The following is a 23187-nucleotide window of genomic DNA, read 5'->3' on the forward strand; positions in this document are numbered from 1 at the left end:
ATATATACAGGGTTTCATGTATTCCAGAATATATACAGGGTGTCCTGTATTCCAGGATATATACAGGGTGTTCTGTATTCCAGAAAATATACAGGGTGTCATGTATTCCAGGATATATACAAGGTGTCCAGTATTCCAGGATATATACAGGGTGTCCAGTGTTCCAGGATATATACAGGGTGTCATGTATTCCAGGATATATACAAGGTGTCCAGTATTCCAGGATATATACAGGGTGTCCAGTATTCCAGGATATATACAGGGTGTCATGTATTCCAGGATATATACAAGGTGTCCAGTATTCCAGGATATATACAGGGTGTCCAGTATTCCAGGATATATACAGGGTGTCATGTATTCCAGGATATATACAAGGTGTCCAGTATTCCAGGATATATACAGGGTGTCCAGTATTCCAGGATATATACAGGGTGTCATGTATTCCAGGATATATACAGGGTGTCCAGTATTCCAGGATATATACAGGGTGTCCAGTATTCCAGGATATATACAGGGTGTCATGTATTCCAGGATATATACAGGGTGTCCAGTATTCCAGGATATATACAGGGTGTCCAGTATTCCAGGATATATACAGGGTGTCCTGTATTCCAGGATATATACAGGGTGTTCTGTATTCCAGAATATATACAGGGTGTCATGTATTCCAGAATATATACAGAGTGTCCTGTATTCTAGGATATATCCAGGGTGTCCAGTATTCAGGATATACACAGTGTGTCCTGTATTCCAGGATATATATAGGGTGTCTTTATTCCAGGATATATACAGGGTGTCCTGCATTCCAGGATATTTACAGGTTTTCCTGTATTTCAGGATATTTATAGATTGTCCTGTATACCAGGATATATACAGGGTGTCCTGTATCTAGGATATGAACAGGGTGTCCTGTATTTCAGGATATTTACAGGGTTTCCCGTATTCCAGGACATATACAGGGGGTCCTGTAATCCTGTCCTGTATTCCAGGATAAATACAAGGTGTCCTGTATTCCAGGATATATACAGGGTGTTCCCTTTCCCATATAAAATTTTGCACAATTTTGTGTGATTAAAAAGAAATTTTAAAAAATTCTTTATCATTTTTTCTTAAATTCTGCGTGAACATATCTTGACATATTGTATAGTATGCCGCAGCGCGCTTAAGTCAAGACCAAGTTTCTCGAAAAAGTCTTTTGTAAATATCCCAAAAGAAATAAAATTCTTGTTTTGGCTTTATTTCAAGTACATATAGTCATTTGGAACTTCAATGTCAAATTTTTTGTGGCACTTTCTTATCATTGAAAAATTAATTTTCTGGCCTTCACGATACGATAGAATCCAGCCAATAGATATAATTTTATATATGAAACAATAGATATAATTTTATACAGTAAAACCCTTAATAACGAATACATCGAAAGAATTCATCAAATGTCGTATTCTTCACTTTCTGATAATATGGAATGTTGCATGATATTTATAGTTTTTTTAATTAAATGATTATATGGAACTCTTTAAAACTGTTCCCGAATATTCATGGCTATTTATTTATTTTCGCAAATACCGAAATTTACGTAATATAGTATAAAACTCATTGAAAAATTGTCAAGACGATATTTGATAGATTCTTCCGATGTATTCGTTATTAAGGGTTTCACTGTATATGAAACAATCTATATATAAATTTGGCTTGTCTTGGTGGTTGTTTGTTTGTCTGTCTGTTTGTTTGTATCCAATAAACGTCAAAACGGCTGAACCGATCAGGCCCAAATTTTTTGTGGGACATCCTAGGGACCCCAGGGAAGGTTTATGAATGATTAAAATTTTAAATATTTGTCTCCATCAAAATTCGATCGTCATTAAATTTTTTTAAATTTTGAAAATCCGCAAAAATTTTTGTGAAAATCCGCGTTTTATTTTTGTTTTGTTTTACGATGTACACAAAGAGAACATGTTCACAATATATTTAGAAGATGGGCGCGAAGCGCCCTCTAAGGCTAGTAGATATAATTTTATATATGAAACAGATTTTCATTTGGCTCTGCTGATTTCCACCCATGCATGTTTTGTTTAAGTGTACATGCCAATTTAGATATGTTTATTTGCATCTAAACTATTGTTAATAAAACAACAAGCATTAAAGAATATCTTCACAACATGTTTTCTTAGAGTATGAAGAGAAGACCAGAGTAATGATGATTACTGAATACTGATCCCCCAGCAGTTTACAAGATGTATTCTGAGAGTATGAAGAGTGTCAGAGTGGAAAGAAGACCCAGAGTATTGATGATTACTGATCCTCCAGCAGTTTACAAGATGTATTCTGAGAGTATGAAGAGTGTCAGAGTAGAGACAAGACCCAGAGTATAAATGATTACTGATCCCCCAGCAGTTTACAAGATGCATTCTTAGAGTATTAAGAGTGTGAGAGTAGAAAGAAGATACAGAGTATTGATGATTACTGATCCTCCAGCAGGTTACAGATGTATTCTGAGAGTATGAAAAGTGTCAGAGTGGAGAAAAGACCCAGAGTATTGATGATTACTGATCCTCCAGCAGTTTACAAGATGTATTCTGAGAGTATGAAGAGTGTCAGAGTGGAGAGAAGACCCAGAGTATTGATGATTACTGAGCCTCCAGCAGTGGTCCAGTTCTCATTACACAGATCCCCAGCACAGTTACAAAACCGAAACTTCTACAAATATAAAATCAAAAAACAAATATCTGCAAGATAGTGTTCGCAAAAAAGAAGAAATAATGATTAATCGTTTCTCATTTTTCTTTTTATGAAGTGAATGAATTAAATTGACAAAGCGATTTTAACTTTTTTATTTATGTTTCCAGCTTAGATTGTCATGTTATTATTGGTAAAAAGAATTGAGTCGTTGTCACAAGACACAAACTATGATTTTCTAATCTAAATATCTTTGCAACCATGACCAGGTGGAAAAAATATAGGTATTAGAAAATCAGAGTTTCTTACAAAAACTCAATTCCTTTGGGTCTATAATCTAGAAGCCATTTAAATCTGTATTTAAAATCTAAAATTTTAGGATTAAAATTTAAGGACATGAACGTAGTGTTTGTCTAGACATGGTAGTTGAGATGAGAATGCAGTATTGTAGAGACCTATTTTAGGATTCATTTGAGACCTTTTAGAAGTTTTTACGGTGAATATTTGTTCTGCAAGTGCGCCAATTCAATCTTTAAAATCCTCATAGATTGTCCATTTTGAAGGGATACATTTGAGAATCCTTTTTTTTAAATTATTCAATGGCGACCATAAAAACATATTACAAATGTTCAACAGAAAGCTAATTGTTGTTAACCCTATTCCTGCTGGGGACAAGAANAATATATCGTAAATATATTGCAGGTAACTCCTCTGATTAAAGGGAGTGACCGGCAATGTATGGTAGTTAAGCTGAGAATTTTTTAGGGATGATTTTGAGAATCGTTTTTTATAAAATTATTCAATAACGACGACGAAAAATGTAGCAAAAATTCTACAGTAAAATAAGAAGTTGTTTATAAAGGAACAGATTGAGAAATAAATTATATATTATCATTGAAAATAACTATTCTTTTACAGTTATTGGTTTCTGTAATGTATTCTTGTTTACAAACATGTTCTGTAGATTTCCTGGAATTTCAATTGAAAAGACAACATTTGAAGAATTTGAAGAAATCTGCGAACAAATTCATAGATAATAAGAATTTCATTTTAAAGATGAAAAAGACATAATTGATTCTAAAATCGATATTTCTTTTGAGAAATATGTTCCGAAACATTTAATTATTTTACTGTAAAATTTTTATTCTATTTTTCGTCGTCGTTATTGAATAATTTTTAAAAAACAGATTCTCAAAATCATTTCTCCAAATTGAGTAATCTATGAGGATTATAAAGATTGAATTTGCACTCTTTCTGAAAAAATATGCACCGTAAAAATGTCTCGAAGGTCTCAAATAAATCCTATACATTTCAACAATACTGCATTCTCAGCTCAACCACCATGTCTAGCCTTAATTACACCCCCCTTTATGTCGAAATCTCATACCTTTAAATTATAAAATTTTGGGTTTTCTTTGAAGAATGTAATTTTAAAGATTATGACTCCCTTCCCGTGATTTAAATCCAAGCTTACCTCCCTGATTACAATATACAAATATTGGTTATAATCTTGTTAATCGTTTTGTAATGTTCGTAAAAACCTTTTAAACATTTATTTTAATATCTTCGTTTTAGGGTCGTTTTTGGTTCGTTTTAAGGTCGTTTTAGGGTGGTTTTAGGGTCGTTTTCGGTTCGTTTTTTGTATATATTTTCCGTCAGAGCTGAGTCAAAGTCTAAAAATCAAATGTTTAGAATAAAAACTTTAAAACATTTTATTCCTGGCACTATGGCAAAAAATATGCAAAATATGAACTAAGGTAAGATGCGTTGCTATTTCTAATTTTAGGTCTGTTAACTATTCAGCTAGTAGCTACACAGTGAACCAACAGAGAAAACTTGATAAAAAAGTTTTAAAAATCTAGAAGTTAACCTCGCCATTTTGATCCTCTTCCTTGCATGACATCTCCACTGTGTTTTCCGCCACAATACATTCACGAACATATACCGTGTTGCCGGATATTGATGCTGAATATTCAATATTACCCCCTCTCATACTCATACTCCCACACCATTTTAAACCAATTAGCTGTCATCTTTTCACACCCCCTCACTCTTTAGCCCCCTTCCCCAGATTTTCTCAAGACCCAGTCGCGTCCCCGTTCCGTTATGGGACTTTGCACAGCTCTTTGAAGCCTCTCTACAAACCAAAACTAACAACTTTTTTTGCACAATTGTTTTATTTTGCAATTTTCTCACTTTGTTTTCCCTGGTGTTTTACCTAGTTCAGTTTCAGAACACTTGTCCGCGGCAGAATTACAGACATAGCACTAAACAATTTAAATCAAATTAAGTTTTTTTTCCAAAGATTTTAATTTTCTAATTCATATTTCTTTTCAACGGTAATTGCAGACTTTGGTATTTCAGCTTAATCTGACAGAATCGTACTTTGAACTATCAAAGGTCTACGACATCGGGTTGCAAAGATATTGGGAACAGAAAATTTAAATTTGTTGCAAAAACGCAATACCAATTGTATTTGAACGGATAACAAAAGGCAAATAATAAAATCAAAAAACGGACTGTAGATCTAATTTCAAGTGACCCTCCATTAAAAAAGTTACTATATCCCATTTATATGCGATTCCATTAGCGCCTGATCCAATCAGGGTTCAGACATGTGTTCGGTGTTTATTCTGAACCAATAGAAATTGCTTGGCAGTATCATCTATCTTTCTATCTATCTCATCATCCAATTAGAGATGAATCCTTTAATTGGCGCTAAACAGTAAATGGAAAGTAAAGTGACCAATTCACGCATTCCTTTCAACCTTTATATAGAATAACAATGGGAAAGATGTTTTGATATAAACTGCATAAACTGCATAAACTGCATAAACTGCATAAACTGTATAAATTGCATAAACTGCATGAACTGCATAAACTGCATAACCTGCATAAACTGCATAAACTGCAAAAACTGCATAAACTGCATAAACTGTATAAACTGCAAAAACTGCATAAACTGCAAAAAACTGCATAAATTGCATACATTGCATAAACTGCATAAACTGCATAAACTGCATAAACTGCATAAACTGCATAAATGCATAAACTGCATAAACTGCATAAACTGCATAAACTGCATAAACTTCATTAACTGCATAAAATGCATAAACTGCATAAACTGTATGTAATGTATTGTAATGTATTGTATTGTAATGTAAGGTATTGCAATGTATAGTAATGTATTGTAACGTATTGTAATGTATTGTAATGTATTGTAACTAGAAATTCAAGGCGCTTCGCGCCCTTCTTTCTAGCCTTAGAGGGCGCTTCGCGCCCATCTTCTAAATTAGTGGTGAACATGTTCTCTTTGTGTACATCGTAAAACAAAACAAAAAATAATTCGCGGATTTTCACAAAAAATTTCGCGGATTTTCAAAATTTTTAAAAATTTAATGACGATCGAATTTTGATAGAGACAAATATTTGAAATTTTATTTTTTCATAAACCTTCTCTGGGGTCCTTAGATGTCCCACAAAAAATTTGGGCCCGATCGGTTCAGCCGTTTTGACGTTTATTGGATACAAACAAACAAACAAACAAACAGACAAACAGACAGACAGACAAGCCAAATTTATATATAGATGTATTGTAATGTATTGTAATGTATTGTAATGTATTGTAATGTATTGTAATGTATTGTAATGTATTGTAATGTATTGTAATGTATTGTTATGTATTGTTATGTATTATAATGTATTGTAATGTATTGTAATGTATTGCAATGTATACTAATGTAATGTATTGTAATGTATTGTAATGCATTGTAATGTATTGTAATGTATTGTAATGTATTGTAATGTATTGTAATGTATTGTAATGTATTGTAATGTATTGTAATGTATTTTAATGTATTTTAATGTATTGCAATGTAATGCAATGTAATGTAATGTATTGTAATATATAGTAATGTATTTTAATGTTTTGTAATGTATTGTAATATATAGTAATGTATTGTAATGAAATCAATATTAGCCCACTTAAAGGAATTAAGTCATTGCCACAAACTCAAATTTTCATATTCATATATCTTTGCAGCCCATTGTCGCAGGCCTTTGCTAATTCAGACTCACAATGTCAATTCTGTGAGATCAAATAATCATAGTTTGAAGTATAAAAGGTATACTTCATCAGGTTGCAAGGATACAAGGATTAGAACTTGAGTTTGTGAAAAAGACTCAATTCCATTACTTCGACAGTCCCTGGCAGTTTGAAAGTTTATTCATCCAGAGATGGAATTTAAAGAATTTAAGCCGCGGTTTAAATCTGCCAAAACCCGGTTTAAATTAAGCGCCGGCTTAAATCTTGAAACATTTGATGCAATTTTAAGTGGAACCAACCATATTTAAGCCTCGGCTTAAATTTAAACAGCCGCTCAAATTCTTTAAATTCGGCCACAGAGCTGGGAACTTTAGAATTAGATATCCTTAATCCTGATCGGTTAATTAATCTGGAGATTAATAACAAGAGGAGAACAATTATTATTTAATCTGGAGATTAAGGAAAAGGAAATCAAGCATTAATCCCGATATCCACCATTCAAAAGTTCCCAGCTCAGACAAATTAATATTTGCATGACAAGATTCTTTAATAAGGTTGGTTACTTTCAATGCACTCCAATGTCCGCAAAATGTCGTCTCCAGCCTAGCATATAGATAGAATCCACATATGTCGTCTCCAGCCTAGCATATAGATAGAATCCACATATGACTTCACGCTCGTCTCTAGCTATAATCATAATAACGTCATATGCAGATTCTATCTGTCTATGCTAAGAAGACGACGTTTTTCGATACATATTGGTGAGCATCAAGAGCAACCCACCTTATTAAAGAACCTTGGTTCATGATAATATCTCCAACCTGTTTAGCCAGTGTAGAACCACAAAGGAATAACAAAAGAAGGATTGAAGTGGGGTTCATTGTTGATATTAGTCTTGTAACTGCAGCAGAGCTATCACCCTCCTCCATATATAGAGAATACAGTGGGTGTTTTTAACCACAACAAGTTAAAAGACACTAGAACTTATTAAAGAGACTGTAGACTTAGTTTCAGATAAAATTTCTCAATATTTCCTTCCTTTTCTTGTTGTATAAATCCGTTAGTAACTTTTAAAGAGAACCGCAATTTAGAATAATCAATTTTGAGACTGAAAAACACGGATTCTCAATCATTTTTGACAAGATTGAACGGTTGTGAATCGGACCTCCCTCTCTTTAATGCATTGTAGAGTCACTAGAAATTATGTTTTACACTCCCTTTAGTTATTACACAATTTTGAAAAACTCTAATTATGTAAAAATGTGAATGTTAGGAAAATTACACAATTTAAAAAGTATACAATATTGTGATAGAAACCACAAGTAAAAACATTATAAATATTTATATTTAAAATTCGGTGAAGAATGAATAGTAAATAAAGTAGATGTTATTTCCACATTTTATTAAAAATATACTTCGGTCTGGGTTGACCCTCGTCAGTTCTTGAGATTGTTTCTGTCATGAAGATTGAAAACAAACTGTGTAAATGTATAGATATTTATCATTTTAAACTGTTAACGTTAAATAGGGATTTGTCCGATCTACAACGACACCCTTTATCTGAGTAACAATGTGAGAAATATTGTCGTTTTATCGTAAAATGGGTTGAATTCTAATAATTTCCTTCATTAACTCTGCTGCATAAGTCCGCAAATCCCATTTTAAGAGAATCAATAATTTGAAATAATCAATTTTCGGACGGGAACCAAAAAAGATACAATTATTGGTGTTACACTAGTTGATTTGGTTTTAAACCATTTAAAAAATAAAATAAGAAACATATTTCAAAACTGTATGTTCATATATGTTGCTTTAATAACATTATAAAAAATGTTGACTCTAACACATGATACAGAGGGTTTATAAATTGTTCGTTAAAACATTATTTATCCTTGAGTTTCATTTGTTTGGGCTTATTCGTATGTATCGAACTGTTGTGTAAAATCGAAGGTTTTTGATCTGAAGGCACAAAAAACAAAGGAACAAAGAATGAAAGAGGTGGCAACCTTACAAGCTCGGTGTAAACTAAAATAAGAAGGAGAAGGTCAAATTAAATCGACATTAAAAGTACGACTTTGTGACCTCGTAGCACCTCTGGTTTTGTTTTTACCTATAGACGTATATGAAAAGTTATCCGGCTACATATAACCCTTTAAAAAGATTAGTTATGATTAAAAACAAACAAGATTTCATTGCTACGTGGGATTTACGTTATTTTAACGTGATATCTCCTTTATTCTGGGTTATACTTAGTATTCAGGAGGAAACCCTCTTATCTTATTTATTGTTTCCTTTCTTCTTCTTCAAGCTTTCTACAAACTTACATTAATTTATTACAAGTACATATATTCTAACTATAAGCTTAAAACAAAGTTATAAAAACAAATTGTGAAATAAGAGTCTATATTTAAGAAAACGGGATTGAAATTGTGAAATAAAAAGTCTATATTTAAGAAAACGGGATTGAAATTGTGAAATAAGAAGTCTATATTTAAGAAAACGGGATCGAAATTGTGAAATAAAAAGTCTATATTTAAGAAAACGGGATTGAAATATAAAGTCTATATTTAAGAAAACGGGATTGAAGTTGAACAAATGAAATATCTCCGAGTTTTGTAATTACTTTACTACTTTACCGTTTTAGAAAGTTGGCTTGGGTCACCCAAGTGGGTGGCGTTGTAAGAGCTGATTATTTTGTTCCCTATATCTTTGCTAGATGAGTGTGTAAACATTTGACATTTCAAACTTAGACTTATTGATCTAAAGTTTGAAATATTAAACGATCCATGATCGAAATTAGGTTACAAAGATATAGGGAATAAAGAATCAGAGTTTTTATTTGTAAAAAAGCTCAGTTCCTAGAGAAAAGGTGGGATGGAATAATATCCCATCTCGAAGCTTTCTTTTAACAGTTAAAGATAAAGGTGGACTCAGGTGATGGGCTCTTGGGATTGAGCCCCCTCCGGAATCTGAAAAATCTATGGTTTCCAGGTTTTTTTGGGGCCCTAATGTGTGCTGAGCCCCTGCCCGTAGAAGAAAAAAAATTAAGCCCCTTCATAACCTACGTTACATTGCAGCAATAGTTGAACCCAGCTAAGTTTTTCTTCAAAACCACATAAGCTCAAAAACGTGATAAAAAGTAGAATAGATTTTAGGATCCATGTACACATTGATATATAAAATATTCAGTAGAGAAGTATATTATTTCGTTTTAAGTTATTTATGTGACTAAGCAGTTTTACATAAACAATAAAATAAATATTAGAATAAAACAATTCAATTTAGTAAAATCTAGGGATTTGGTTCAATTTGCATATTATTAACATATTTTTATGTACAGTGAATTAAATAAACATAATAATAGTGCAAGGTATACATAATCTTATATATCATCATTATTAAACTTTATATTTTTAATTCGTGCCTTTTAAATTGAAGAGATAAGGTTCCATGTACATACTCTACTTTATTTCATTTAAATTCTTATATCTATATATATATTTATTTAAAGTTGTTATCTCTGTTTGTCTGTCTGTCTGTTTGTTTGTCCTAAAATAAATCAGAAACCCCTGGACCGATTTGCCTCAAATTTTGATTGAGGAACTCGGGAGACCCAATGGAATGTTCTTGGCTTAAGTCTGAGATTCTAAGTTAAAAGCGAGAATTTAGTTTTCCGGTAAAATCGTTCAAGTGGTGGTAAACGGCGGAGTAGCTTTTAGTAACTTGGGCAGCGCTGGATTCCCATGCTAGTTTTATATAAAACTAGCTGAAGTGCCTGGCGTTGCCTGTTTAATTCTCTTAAAATCGAATTTTGAAGAAAAAGATTGAATTTTAAAAATTTTTTTTTGATTTCTAAAAAATATTTAATTTCAGCCCATTCAGTCCAGCCGTTTGGCCAGCTAAAGCTGACTTAGAAATATATCTGCATAAAAATATATATATATATATGAGCGAAGAGCATTATTATATAGATGAAAAATGTATTTCAACAATCAATTCTCCTGAAAGACATTAACTCCCAGTAAGGGCAGAAGAAGATCTCTTAGGTCTCCTTGGTTTTCATAATCTAATTGACTTGGAACACCTTGCCTGCAAATAGAAAAGAATAAAAAAAAAAAACTTTAAATTATATTATTAAATATGTGATTTACTTACCATTGAAAATTTAAATCAAGATTTTTGTTTTTGATTTCTCTGTGAACAATTCTTTGTTGAAGTTCTGAAACTTTTACACAGGACCACACGTGAAGACTTTCTAACCGGTTTTCAGCTGACAACAGATCCAATATGGCGGACAAACTTATCCTATTTAATAAATTGTTGTTCTAATGATGACCATCATTTTTAGGTTATTATTTGTCCTCAAACTAAAACAAATTATAAAAACAAATGTTTGAGAGGAAACTGTGATTGAAATAATTGAAAATATTGAGAATAACTTTAAAAGAGATGTGCGACGTGCGCTTTCATTTTTTGTTCAATTCGTTCATTATCCTTCGTTAACGACCCATTTTGCGTTTTTTTCAGTTGCTCAGAAAATTTGTTCGTTTTCATAATTATCGTTTATTTTTCATCTATTTCGTTCGTTTTCTAACTGAACAATTGTTTGATTAAATTGTTTGTTCAGTGAGAACGTTCTTTCTGTAAGTTTGATAATAAATTCGTTTGTTAAATAAACAAAACTACATGATTTCTTTAACTTCGTTCTACCAAACGATTTAGAAATAGATTATTACCGGTCTGACAGATGTGACCAATTGTTAACAATTTTAAAACGTTTGTCTCTTCATTTGTTCACGAACAATTTTGTTTTGTTTGTAAAAATTTTGTTCGTTCTAAAAATAAATTACCTGTGGCAACATTCAATACTTAAGGAAGATAATTTTATCAAGTTTCTTCTTTCTATTTCTTCTTTTATTAGTTCATCTGTGAGACAGTCTAAGTTTTGCAGGTACAAAACTAAACAAATTTCCGAAAATACAGACATTCTTATTTATTCTCAATAAACTATTTAAAATCCATTTGCGAGGGGGTGGGGAGGTATTCTCCTTCCCTTCATATTCAACCGGTAAAAACAAACGTTTTTGACCCCTTGAGAAATCTTTTAGACTGCCGAGTTTAGGTTTTGACGACATAAACCAAATGCAACTTAAAAAAGATGTATCGCAATCTAAAATTTAGCAATCCTAATAGCTTTGCAACTTGATAGTGGAAAACTTTGCTATTTCAAGTTTAGACTATTTGATATAGCAGAATTTATAGTTTGAAATATTAAGGGTCTACAACAACGGGTTGCAAAGATATAGAAATTAGAAATTTGGAGTTTGTGACAAGAACTCAGTTTCTTTAAGATTTTCTTGTAGATTCTTCCAACATAAAACACACTTTTCTGAAGAAATTTTCCAATTAACATCATTAAATTCAAAATCTACAATATATGAATGTTTAAGTATTAATAAAATGAAAACTTAGTTTGACTAAGGAATTTTGTTTTGTCACAAGCTCAGATTTTCTAATCCCTATATCTTTGCAACCCTATGTCGTAGACCATTCTGTATGATTAGATAGTGTAGGTTAGAAACATCAAAAATATAGGGAGGAGCAAATTTGAGTTTGTGGCAAAAACTCAATTCCTATCACCCAGAAATTTTGGAGACCTGAAATATTTGGCGACGAAAGAATATATTTAAGGTAAGATGGCTGAAAGTAGGAGTCCGGAGAGTTAAAGATAAATATTTTCTCCAGGTGTAGTAATCTCGTTCTATTTTAAATATCTGTTCAATGTTCATTTTAATCTTGTATTCTGGGGGTCTGATTTAAAAGTAAAGGCATAATTTTAACACCATAAAGACACTGCATCAACATAAGTTTTTGTATAACATTCTATTCAAAGAGTCCAGCTGACAAGAATAGCAATTCTGAATTGAACCTTCTCGCCCAATTTACAACGCGATTTTTTAAAGACCGTCGCATAAAAATAAATGATGAAGATTTTCCTATTTTTCTTTTAGAAAATTGAAACTTTTCAACTGTGGTGTCTCCTTAAAATTTACTTGTGAGTTGTGGATCCATGCAGCAGAAAGAAAGAATAAAATTGACTGAATTCAAAACGTTTGAAAATAAAACAACGACAATATATTTCTCATAAAAAAAGATTATCATTAGAATATGCGACTAGGGGACTATGAAGCCCTGAACAGAACTAAAAAAGATTATTATTAGCGTGATTAGAATATAAAACTAGGAGACTATGAAGCCCTGAACAGAACTATCCTGATGGTTGAGGTTTGGTTGTGTAAGAATGAACACCTGGAGAAGGTTAGAACCTCAAGATTACAGCAAACACTTCCTGAATATTTACAACTTTCCAGCAACAATTATATTTTTATATCATTGTCGATCTATTGGTGAACAAAAATGAAAAGGAAAAGACCAAAAAATCTTTTTAAAAGTTATATGAAAAAGTGTTTTTTGAAATAAGTTATGGATCTTGATAAATTAAGAAAAAATTAAAAAATTACCATTCACAAAAAAAGGTTTTTTAAAGAGTTTTAATGAATAAAAAAGAAAAAATTACCGATAACATAAATATCGCAATCAATCACGTTTTCTAAATTTAATTGGGTCAACAGCTTCCCTAACGAAATAAATTTTCATGAATTAAAAAAAATGAAGAAAAAATTATTTGCCAATAATAATTTTTTGGAACTAACAAAAAAATTTTCTAAAAGATATGTTTTCTGAAAAATTATCCACATTAAAACGATAATCAACTTGAGGCCGAATTTGAGCCGCGACTTAAATGTAAGAAAGGGCTTAAATATGGTTGGTTCCACTTGAAACTGTATTTAGTTTTTCAAGATTTAAGCCGGCGCTCAATCAATTGAAACCGGTTTTTTAGGGATCTAAGACGCGGCTAAATTCATAAAATTTGGACAATGGACATTTGTTTTACTTTCAACAGATGATTCCCCTAACAAAGAAATAAACTGAGTTTTAGCCACAAACTAAAATTTTCTATTTCCTATATCCCTGCTCGTGTAAACCTTAGATAATTTAAACTTTTTGATCTAATAGAATTCATAGTTAAAAATAATAATAATAATATGATTGATCCTGAAATACCATGTACATTATAAATAATATATTACCCTGTGAAAGAAAAATGCCTAGAAGGGTAGAAAAGTTGGTTTGATTTCTAGCACTTAGTTCTAGTTTATTTAATGATTTTAGCATTGATACTCCCTCAATCAGTTCGAAGCTCAGTATGCTGTAGAAAACAAAAAGATTTTGTTAAAGGAACTACGTTAGCGTAATTTAAAGTGATCCTTTTTTTGTTTTTTTTTAAAGTGTTTTTTAGAGTTTCTCAATTACAGTGCAACGGTGTAAATCGGCACTGCTATCTTTGCATTGAGGGTCACTTGAAATTACGCTTACAGTTCCTTTAAAAAGATAAAAGATATTTCATCAATTTTTTGTTGAAACTTAATGAAACCTAATGAAACCTAATGATTAAATTGAGTTAAATGATGATTCTACTGAGTACTGCAGTAAAATAAAAAATGGAAGGCCATGATAGATTATTGGGGTTATCCCTATCAAGACAGGGGCGAGGGGGGAGGAGAAGGGGGGTTATTGCTCCCTTCGTTTCATGACAGGGGCGAGGGGAGAAGAAGGAGGGTTAGTGCTCCCTTCGTTTCATGACAGGGGCGATGCTCCTATCGTTTCATTACAGTGGCGAGAGGGAAGGAGTGCTCCCTTCGTTTCATGACAGGGGCGAGGGGGAGAAGAAGGAGGGTTAGTGCTCCCTTCGTTTCATGACTGGGGCGAGGGGGAGAAGAAGGAGGGTTAGTGCTCCCTTCGTTTCATTTTTGAATTTATCGCGTTGAATATTTTAACTTTAAGAAAAATTTTAATCAAATTTTTGATATAATGGAAACCAACATTATTCTATTCTGCTTTATTTGTTTTCTGTTTGTATCCCTGTTTTCTATTGAAAGTGCTTGAAGGTGAGGACAGTGATGAAGATGTTCTCCAAGCTGAACACCTTCTTCTACATCTACACCACATACACTACACAAGTCAGAGATGTTCCTCAGTTTTATCAATTAGATTTGGAAAAAAAATTTACTTCTTGAGATTAGGACAGTTGTATGTTACCAAAGGGCAATGATTTCTAGGGGGNCCGGGGGGGGCAAGAAAAAAGCGTATTATGCTCAACCATAAAAAAAATTTCTATATTTGGGTGCATTCATTCAGTTTTGGCCACATTTGTGTGGGAAAAACCTTAAACAATAGTTTTGGGAGAAAATATTTTTAGTTTGGGGAAATCTCAAATCTTTGTTTTTGGGACAACATTTATTTTTGAGGGGCTTATTTCAGTTTGGTCAATTTTGTGTATGGGAAATCTTAAATCTTTATTTTGGGTGTTAAATTTTTCTATTTAAGGGCATTTAAAAAAAATATAAAATGGGCATTTTTTTAAATAAGAATTATTTTTTTGTTGGGTGCAAAACTTCTTAATTTTTTAGCATTATCAAAATAAAATAAGGGGCATTTTTTTTTAGATATGGCTATACATTTTAAAGTTGGTTGTATTTATAAAACATTTGGATTAAAAGGTGCAGAAAAGGTTAAGAATATTTGGTGGCATTCTAAAATAAACAAGGGTTACAAATGTTTAATGAAGGGGCAAAATTAAGTCTGGTGCAGGGGGAATAAGAATAAGAATGTGTGAGTTTAATTTAAAAAATCCAAATTTTGAGGCATTTTTTAAAGAAAGGGGGAAAATAAAAAAGAATCCGAGATTATTTTTCAAAACAAACTAAATTTCTAATTTGAAAAATGAACATTAGTAGATAGTAATTTACTATCTAAATGCCGGAAATATTCATGTAACATCTTCCTTAATTTTGTAAGCGCAAAGCAGTTGGAAGGTTTAAGTAAGAACACCTAGAAAAGAACAAATTCAATTCATTTCATGTGTTCCTAGGTATATGCAAATACTGACATTTAAAATTAATTCCAATTTTAGTATTTTGATATTTTTTTAACTCAGTTTTAATTGAATAAACCTAGCTTAGAAAACATCAGATAAGAAAACTAAATAACAAATCACAGAATCCAATATTTTAAATATTATTTTTTGTTAGGAATATCTATTATTTCTAGAATTTTCATGGACGTTTAAGGTAGATTTCCAGCCCTTTTTCTGAGTGTATTTGATTGGAAGAATTTAGTATTTGCACTCAAGTGTCCTCAACTTGATGAGGCAGTATTGGGAAATGCATAGAATTTGCAGTTTGCCAATGTGCAAAAATATTACCCAATTTATTGTACAGGTTTATTGGTTAGAAAAACTGTAGTTGAATTTGTCAATTTTGATTGAAAATAAAATTAAATGAAATATACCTGCAACATGTTATCATACTCTAGGGTGAGCAAGGTTCCTAATCTGGCCGCTAGGTTGGAGACACTAACAGGTTTTACATTGGTTCCTAAAACACGTGATAAGGGAGACTTTAACGGTACATAAATTGTAAAATTTTCTTTGGAAGATTTCTAACCTCAAAAAATTGAGTCTTTGCAACAAACTCAAATTTTCTAATTACTATATCTTTGGAACCTGCTGGTGCCAACCTTTGATATTTAAAACTCAGATAATTTGAATTCACAGTTTGAAATGTCTAAGGTCTACGCCCTACGGTCTACGACATTAGATTGCAAAGATAAAAGAATCAGAAAATCAGAGTTTGTGGCAAAGACTTATAATTCCTTTGTTTTTTTTTTCAAATAATTTTCAATAATTTTCTGGATACGCCCGGCCCTCTTTTGCCATAAATCCCCGATTGAAACATGTGGATTGACTATGGCTCAAGGCATTTTCTTCTCGTAAATGCAATTTAAAGAATTTTCTTTATATCTTTTTTTTTCAAATGGAGAAGTTTGAAAAGAATATCAAATAGACGCCAGATCAATAAAGAATAAGGTAAATCTTCCAGAATACTATAGATTTATTTCAGATTTGAAAAATAAACCTTTCTAGTCCCGCAATAATTTAACTTTCTCATTTTAAAAATAAATATATTTTTCTCCTTTTATTAAACAATGATTTCCCACATTAAATGCTTGTTTTGCTTTTTTTCATAAAAACTAGGTCTAAAAATACAACTTGAAGACATTTTTCAGCAAATGCAAGATCGAAGGGCCAAAATTTTAACATTTTGATTAAATTTTAATCTAACCAAAAATTTGGCTTAGAAATAAATATTTATTCAGATTTTTTACTTTCTGTAGCTTCGTACTCAATCAATTTTATTCAAACTTTGGCAAAAGTCGTATCTAGCATTTTTTAATCCAGTCTTTTGAATTAATTGGAAAGTAATTAACAGACTTAACCTACCAAGAATAATGAGAAAGGTTAGATTAGGAAAAACTTGTTGAGTAACTAGATCCAACCCAGAACATGTTATCTTCGTTCTACATCAATTCTTGATTATTTGATAACTTTTGTTTTTCATCAGCATTTGATGGTCTTTTATTAGCTGATATTTTAAAATTAATATATGAATATCTTATCTTTTATAAATAAAGTTGTAATCTGTGTTTGTTAATATGTTTGTTAGTTTTTATGTCCGATCATAACTCATGAACCCCTGGACCAATTTGCCTCAAATTTAGATTGGAGAACTCGGGAATGTTCTCAGCTTGGTTTTAAATTGAGCTATAATCGTAAATAAACACCAATTGCGGGTAAACGGCGGGAGTAACTATGAATACCCTAGGCAACGTTGGGTTCCCAAGCCAGTCTGAACATAAAATAAAAATTTAAATAATCCAAATCATAATTTTAATTTAACTTTGAAATTTTCAAACCCCAGTATTCAGAAATAAATCTTAATTTAAAGTTTTGCAAAATATTTTTGTGTTTGAAAACTTGTAGTATCTTCTATTTTTAAGATAAGGTGGGGAGGGGGAGTGGGCGTAAGAAATGTTAAAAAGCTTGGGGTTAAGGTAGGTGGATGGGGCGTGGGGAAAAGGGGGTAAGGTAGGTTGGGTGTGGGTTAAATATCGGGGGGAGGGGGAGGGGGTGCTATCCATCAGAATAATCAACTAGTCCCCTGGCAAGGTTCAGGGTATGGATTGTTCTTGTATGTCTGACCAAATGTTGTAGACAGGCATCATCTGCATTTGTACCTGGAATTATATTATTATAAATAAATATATATTCTACAGAATAGAAATATATTATTAATCATTTGTAATATCTGTATTGGGTAACAGGCAGACACACAGACAGGTTTACAGACAGACAAACAGGATTATCGAATTTTAATGCGTTATTAAACTAATTTCAAATATCTTTAAGTATAAATACATTAATTTGGTTTCTCTTACCCTCGAGGTTTACATAGCGAAGATACTGTGATGAACAGAGAACAGGATAGATAGATACAGGGTTCAGGTTCTAAATTAGATACTGATTTCAGTTTCTAGGATCTAGGATTTAGGTGCTAGGATAGATACAGGGTTCAGGTTCTAGGATAGATACAGAGTTCAGCTTCTAGGACAGAGATACAGGGTTTATGTTCTAGAATAGATACAGGGTTCAAGGTTCTAGGATAGATACAGGGTTCAGGTTCTAGGATAGAGATACAGGGTTTATGTTCTAGGATAGATACAGGGTCCAAGTTCTAGGTTAGATACAGGGTTCAGGTTCTAGGTTAGATATAGGGTTCAGGTTCTATAAATATGTAAAAATAGAGCAGGCTCTGTGAGGGTAACCCTGTATATATGTAAGTATAGGACTCAGTGCGGGTAACCCTCTATATATGCTAAGAATAGAGTGGACTATGTGAGGGTAACCCTGTATATATGCTAAGAATAGAGCTGACTCTGTGCGGGTAACCCTGTATATATGCTAAGAATAGAGCTGTCTCTGTGAGGGTAACCATGTATATATGCTAAGAATAGAGTGAACTCAGTACGGGTAAGATTAGAGTGGACTCTGTGCGGGTAACCCTGTATATATGCTAAGAATAGAGTGGACTCTGTGCGGGTAACCCTGTAGTGTATATATGCTAAGAATAGAGTGGACTCTGTGCGGGTAACCCTGTATATATGCTAAGAATAGAGTGGACTCTGTGCGGGTAACCCTGTATATATGCTAAGGATAGAGTGGACTCTGTGCGGGTAACCCTGTATATATGCTAAGAATATAGAGTGAACTCTGTGCGGGTAACCCTGTATATATGCTAAGATTAGAGTGGACTCTGTGAGGGTAACCATGTAAATATGCTAAGAATTAAATGCACTCTGATGCGGGTAACCCTGTATATATGCTAAGATTAGAGTGGAATACATCCTGAAGAGATGCAATGAGCATGAATTCAGTTCTGAAAACAATCTAACAAAATTTTCTCTAGAATTTGAAAATAGATTTTTTACTCTTTATTCCTTTAATTTCATTTTCTCTAAGTTTCAAATGATCTTTAGTTCTCTTCTTTTCTTATTTTACTATCTTTCTTGATCTATTGTTTCTTGATCTATCTTTTCTTGATCTATCTTTTCTTGATCTATCATTTCTAGATCTATCGTTTCTTGATCTATCGTTTCTTGATCTATCGTTTCTTGATCTACCATTTCTTGATCTACCGTTCTTGATCTACCGTTTTTGATCTATTGTTTCTTGATCTATCGTTTCTTGATCTATCGTTTCTTGATCTTTCGTTTCTAGATCTTCGTTTAAGAAGCTATTATCAATTCTAATTAGTAATTCTAATTAGTCCTCTATTAACGATTTTCGGCGGTAAATAAGTACAGGAATTATAAACCTTTGGAATACCCTAAATTCCCTAAATACTATAAGTACTATAGCAAAACTTGCATTACCTTACAGCATGTTAGATGGAATGTGACAAGATTTGAGGAATTTTTTGCCAAACTTTTCAAAGCTAAGGGTAGTGCACTGGGATGTGATGGAAGACGACATTCAGTTAAACCGTCAGTACATATACTCCTGAAAATATAGAAAATGGAAGCGATCTTGATGTTGTCTTTTATCAAAGTAATAGGAAGACCACTCTATACTAAATCACACTATTTATTTGTTCAGTGTACTGCAAATCCCTGCCATGCAGTACGCACCGACAGCTTAGTATAGGCTGAGACGACTGTTATAATTCATTTTAATCCAATGAATGTGAAACAAAGCAATCGTGCAAAGTATTCCAAAAAGTAGTTTCACCAAATAAACTGATTCTTAAGCTACTGGAAAACTTTCCTCATTCTAAAAACATCAAATATACTCTCCTATAAAACACTTATTTGTATTCCAAAATATTAATGGTATCTCTATGCATAGGGAAAATCGGCCTATTCAAGTCTCTTTCTTTTGTCAAATGGCCATTTTCATTTTTTCAAAAATAATAAAATTCATAATTATTTTTAAAATCTATATTTCTACTTAACCTTGTCTTAAAGATAAATTATTTGACCTGATAATGTAAGGTTTGAGACCTCTGTTCTCTAGAAGTTCCTGAGCAACCTCGTTAAGCAGAGAGGACGGTAGGATATCAAGTGGGTTTGGATACTCGGTGTATAGTCCTTTAACAGAATATTTATTAGTTTAGGATATCCGGGGGGTTGGATACTCCGTATATAGTTCTTTAACAGAATATTTATTAACTTAGGATATCCAGGGGGTTAGATACTCCGTATATAGTTCTTTAACAGGATATCTATTAGTTTAGGATATCAAGGAGGTTGGATACTCAGTACACAGTTCTTTGACTGGGTATTTATTAGTTTAGGATATCCAGGGGGTTGGAATACTCCGTATATAGTTCTTTAACTGGATATTTATTAGTTAAGGATATCCAGGGGGTTAGATACTCCGTATATAGTTCTTTAACTGGGTATTTATTAGTTAAGGATATCCAGGGGGTTAGATACTCCGTATATAGTTCTTTGACAGGATATTTATTAGTTAAGGATATCCAGGGGGTTGGATATTCCGTATGTAGTTCTTTAAAAGAATATTTATTAGTTTAGGATATCCAGGGGGTTGGATACTCCGCATATAGTCCTTTAACAGAATATCTAGTAGTTTAGGATATCCAGGGGGTTGGAATACTCCGTATATAGTTCTTTAACAGGATATTTATCAGTTTAAGCTATCCAGGGGGTTGGAATACTCCGTATATAGTCCTTTAACAGAACATTCATCAGTTTAAGATATCCATGGGGTTGGAATACTCCGTATATAGTTCTTTAATAGGATATTTATCAGTCTAAGATATATCTAAACTTGTTCACTGTTCAGGTCACGAGATATACAGTGATAACCAGAATAAATGAATGTCGTCTTTATTTATTCTTTTACCTAGAATTGTTTGAAAGGATTTGTATTTTTTTTGACTAACATGCATCAATAAAAATGTGCCCTAAAGGTTTAGAGGCAAATGTATGTTATATTAGTTACAAATTATAAAATGCTTAAATGATTTAACGAGAGAAAAAGATTACAAGAATAATTCCCCTGGTTGCTGGTTATTACTGTACTTTTAAAAGCTATAAGAGAACGAAACCGACAATAATTCCTTTTTTGTTTTTATAAAATTGATATTCTCTATAATAATGTTTGCATTATTCATACAGTCTTAACAGCGTTATCCACAAAGGATGAGAATTAAAAGTCGATAGCACGAAACTTATCTATTCTTTTTCTGGCATTTATGATTTCTTGCGGCGTTTAACGTCGTTATTCTATCCACATTCTTTGTGGGTAAACCTGTATCTATATATATTTGGTTTGGTTTCGTGTCAAGCTAACCTAAAATAACTGAACCGATCAGACCCAAATTTTTTTTGTGGCAACTCACATGACCCAAGGAAGAAGGGGCGCGAAACGCCCTAAAAGCTTAGTATTTATATGAGAGGAAGGAAGACAATATTCAGTATAAAATGTTTACAGATCAGTTTACATCTAATAAACTTTTATTTCTGTGTGTAAATCATTTTTAGATTTTATATTATGCAATACAGGGCCGGGGGGGGGGGAGGTGGAGAAAGGTGAGGGGTAGGGGAATGAAAAGGAGATGGGGAGGGAAGGGGAGGAGGGTGCAGGGGAGAATGAATTATAGGAAACAAAAAGGGAAGTACCGGATCATACCGGATATTACTGAAAGGAAAAGAAAAGAAAAAAGGAAAATGTATTTTATACACTTTGGTAAACAAATTTAGGAAAACATAAACAGAAAAAATTGCAAATGACAGAAACAAAGATTATTCGAAGGAAAGAAAAATTTAACCTGATTTGTTTAATTGTTTAAACTTTGAAGATTCTTTGTAGGATCCGAAACTGATAATTTCAAAGTTAGAAACAATTTCAAGAACTGATAAACGTCGCAGAGACTTTGGAGTCTGCCTTTTAGGCATGTTTTTCAGACAGCTTAAAACTATCTTATACTTTTATAAATATTTTAAGATCTAATCCTGTTTACACTTATTTACACATTTTAAACGTAAAATCTGATTATTATATTTCTATTTTGGTTTAAGAATCTTTTTTTACACTGATTACTGATTATACTGTTTCATTGTTTTTACTTCAAAGCATTAAGATTTCGCGGATTTTATGTTTCACTCTGTTTACATTAATGTTGAACAGCTGACGTACACACTTTGCAAAGCTGACCAGCTTATACTAACTAGATGAGAAAGTTACAGGTGGGTCGTTTTAGAGTAGAGAAAGGAGGAGGAAGGTGAAGGGGGGGGGGTTAAAGTTTTTACGCATTTTTAGTGACTTAACAGCATACTTAATAAAGGGACGTAGATAGTTTCAATTGACTCCTGATTAACACGCTCGAGTCACAACGGTAGCAGCTCTAAGCCTTTATTAAACCTTTATTAGCAACGCGAGATGGGAAAATAAAATGGTAATGATGAGAGAGGGCTATGAGAAGGAAGGGAGGGTGTTTACGCATTTTTTAATAAAGAGTTACCCAAGAGTCAGTTTTTTCTAGTTTGACCCATGGAGCTATAATTCTTGGGATTTCTATCAAACTATCGATTAAATCTTAACAAGACTAAAAATATGTTTATTTTAGAAAAAGAATCGAGAAACATTAGAAAAACTATTTAAATACCTTGTTATTTTCTTTTCTCGAAAATTCTGTAAGAAATTCTCATTTTATTGCTATTTTTGGCAAAGGAACTGAGTTTTCACCCGCAAACCCTGATTTTCTAATCCCTATATTTTCGGAACCCTATGTTCCAAACCTTTGATATTTCAAACTTAGATTTGGTGACCTAACAGAATTTATAGTTTGAAATATCAAAGGTCTACGAAATCGGGTTCCAAAGATATAAGGGTAAGAAAATCAGAGTTTGTGACAAAAAAAAGGTTTAAAAGGTATTTTAACCTATAAAAAAATAGCAAAACATTAAAAAAACAAGCATTAAAC

At 32.4% G+C, this 23187-nt stretch overlaps 1 protein-coding gene and 2 long non-coding RNA genes across 4 annotated transcripts; all 3 read right to left on the reverse strand.

Annotated features, from left to right (window-relative positions):
- Positions 1-2085: 2085 nt before the first annotated feature.
- On the reverse strand, positions 2086-4649 carry LOC111699784 (uncharacterized). Its single transcript, XR_002764817.1, has 2 exons — positions 4547-4649; positions 2086-2697 (listed from the first exon to the last, which is right to left on the reverse strand). It is a non-coding gene; the product is annotated as an uncharacterized LOC111699784 (long non-coding RNA).
- A 254-nt stretch (positions 4650-4903) lies between these two features.
- LOC111699785 (uncharacterized) lies at positions 4904-8048 on the reverse strand. The gene is made up of 2 exons (XR_002764818.1): positions 7543-8048; positions 4904-4943 (listed from the first exon to the last, which is right to left on the reverse strand). It is a non-coding gene; the product is annotated as an uncharacterized LOC111699785 (long non-coding RNA).
- Positions 8049-10564: 2516 nt separating this feature from the next.
- Positions 10565-22799, reverse strand: LOC111699786 (uncharacterized). Of its 2 annotated transcripts, XM_023470517.1 has the most exons (16): positions 22033-22797; positions 20218-20326; positions 19613-19739; positions 18119-18188; positions 17842-17917; positions 17124-17200; positions 16133-16218; positions 15627-15673; positions 14705-14794; positions 13873-13991; positions 13299-13358; positions 12995-13070; positions 12379-12482; positions 11572-11680; positions 10877-11026; positions 10565-10810 (listed from the first exon to the last, which is right to left on the reverse strand). In XM_023470517.1, the coding sequence occupies exons 1-16, from the start codon at positions 22157-22159 to the stop codon at positions 10714-10716; spliced, it is 1524 nt and encodes a 507-aa protein (XP_023326285.1). In that variant the 5' UTR covers positions 22160-22797; the 3' UTR covers positions 10565-10713. The 2 variants fall into 2 exon arrangements, with proteins under 2 accessions (XP_023326285.1, XP_023326286.1); XM_023470518.1 differs by lacking the exon at positions 13299-13358 and having other exon boundaries at positions 22033-22799.
- Positions 22800-23187: the final 388 nt, after the last annotated feature.

Source organism: Eurytemora carolleeae, unplaced genomic scaffold, assembly GCF_000591075.1.
Source record: "Eurytemora carolleeae unplaced genomic scaffold, Eaff_2.0 scaffold61, whole genome shotgun sequence".
Taxonomy (NCBI): Eukaryota; Metazoa; Arthropoda; class Copepoda; order Calanoida; family Temoridae; genus Eurytemora; species Eurytemora carolleeae.

Coding starts and splice junctions, on each gene's coding strand:
- LOC111699786 (XM_023470517.1), bottom strand. CDS start 22,159: ATGCCTAAAAGGCAGACTCCAAAGTCTCTGCGACGTTTATCAGTTCTT. Junction 20,327..22,032: donor TAAACAATTAAACAAATCAG/GTTAAATTTTTC, acceptor ATTCTGTTAAAG/GACTATACACCGAGTATCCA. Junction 10,811..10,876: donor CTTGATTTAAATTTTCAATG/GTAAGTAAATCA, acceptor TTCTATTTGCAG/GCAAGGTGTTCCAAGTCAAT.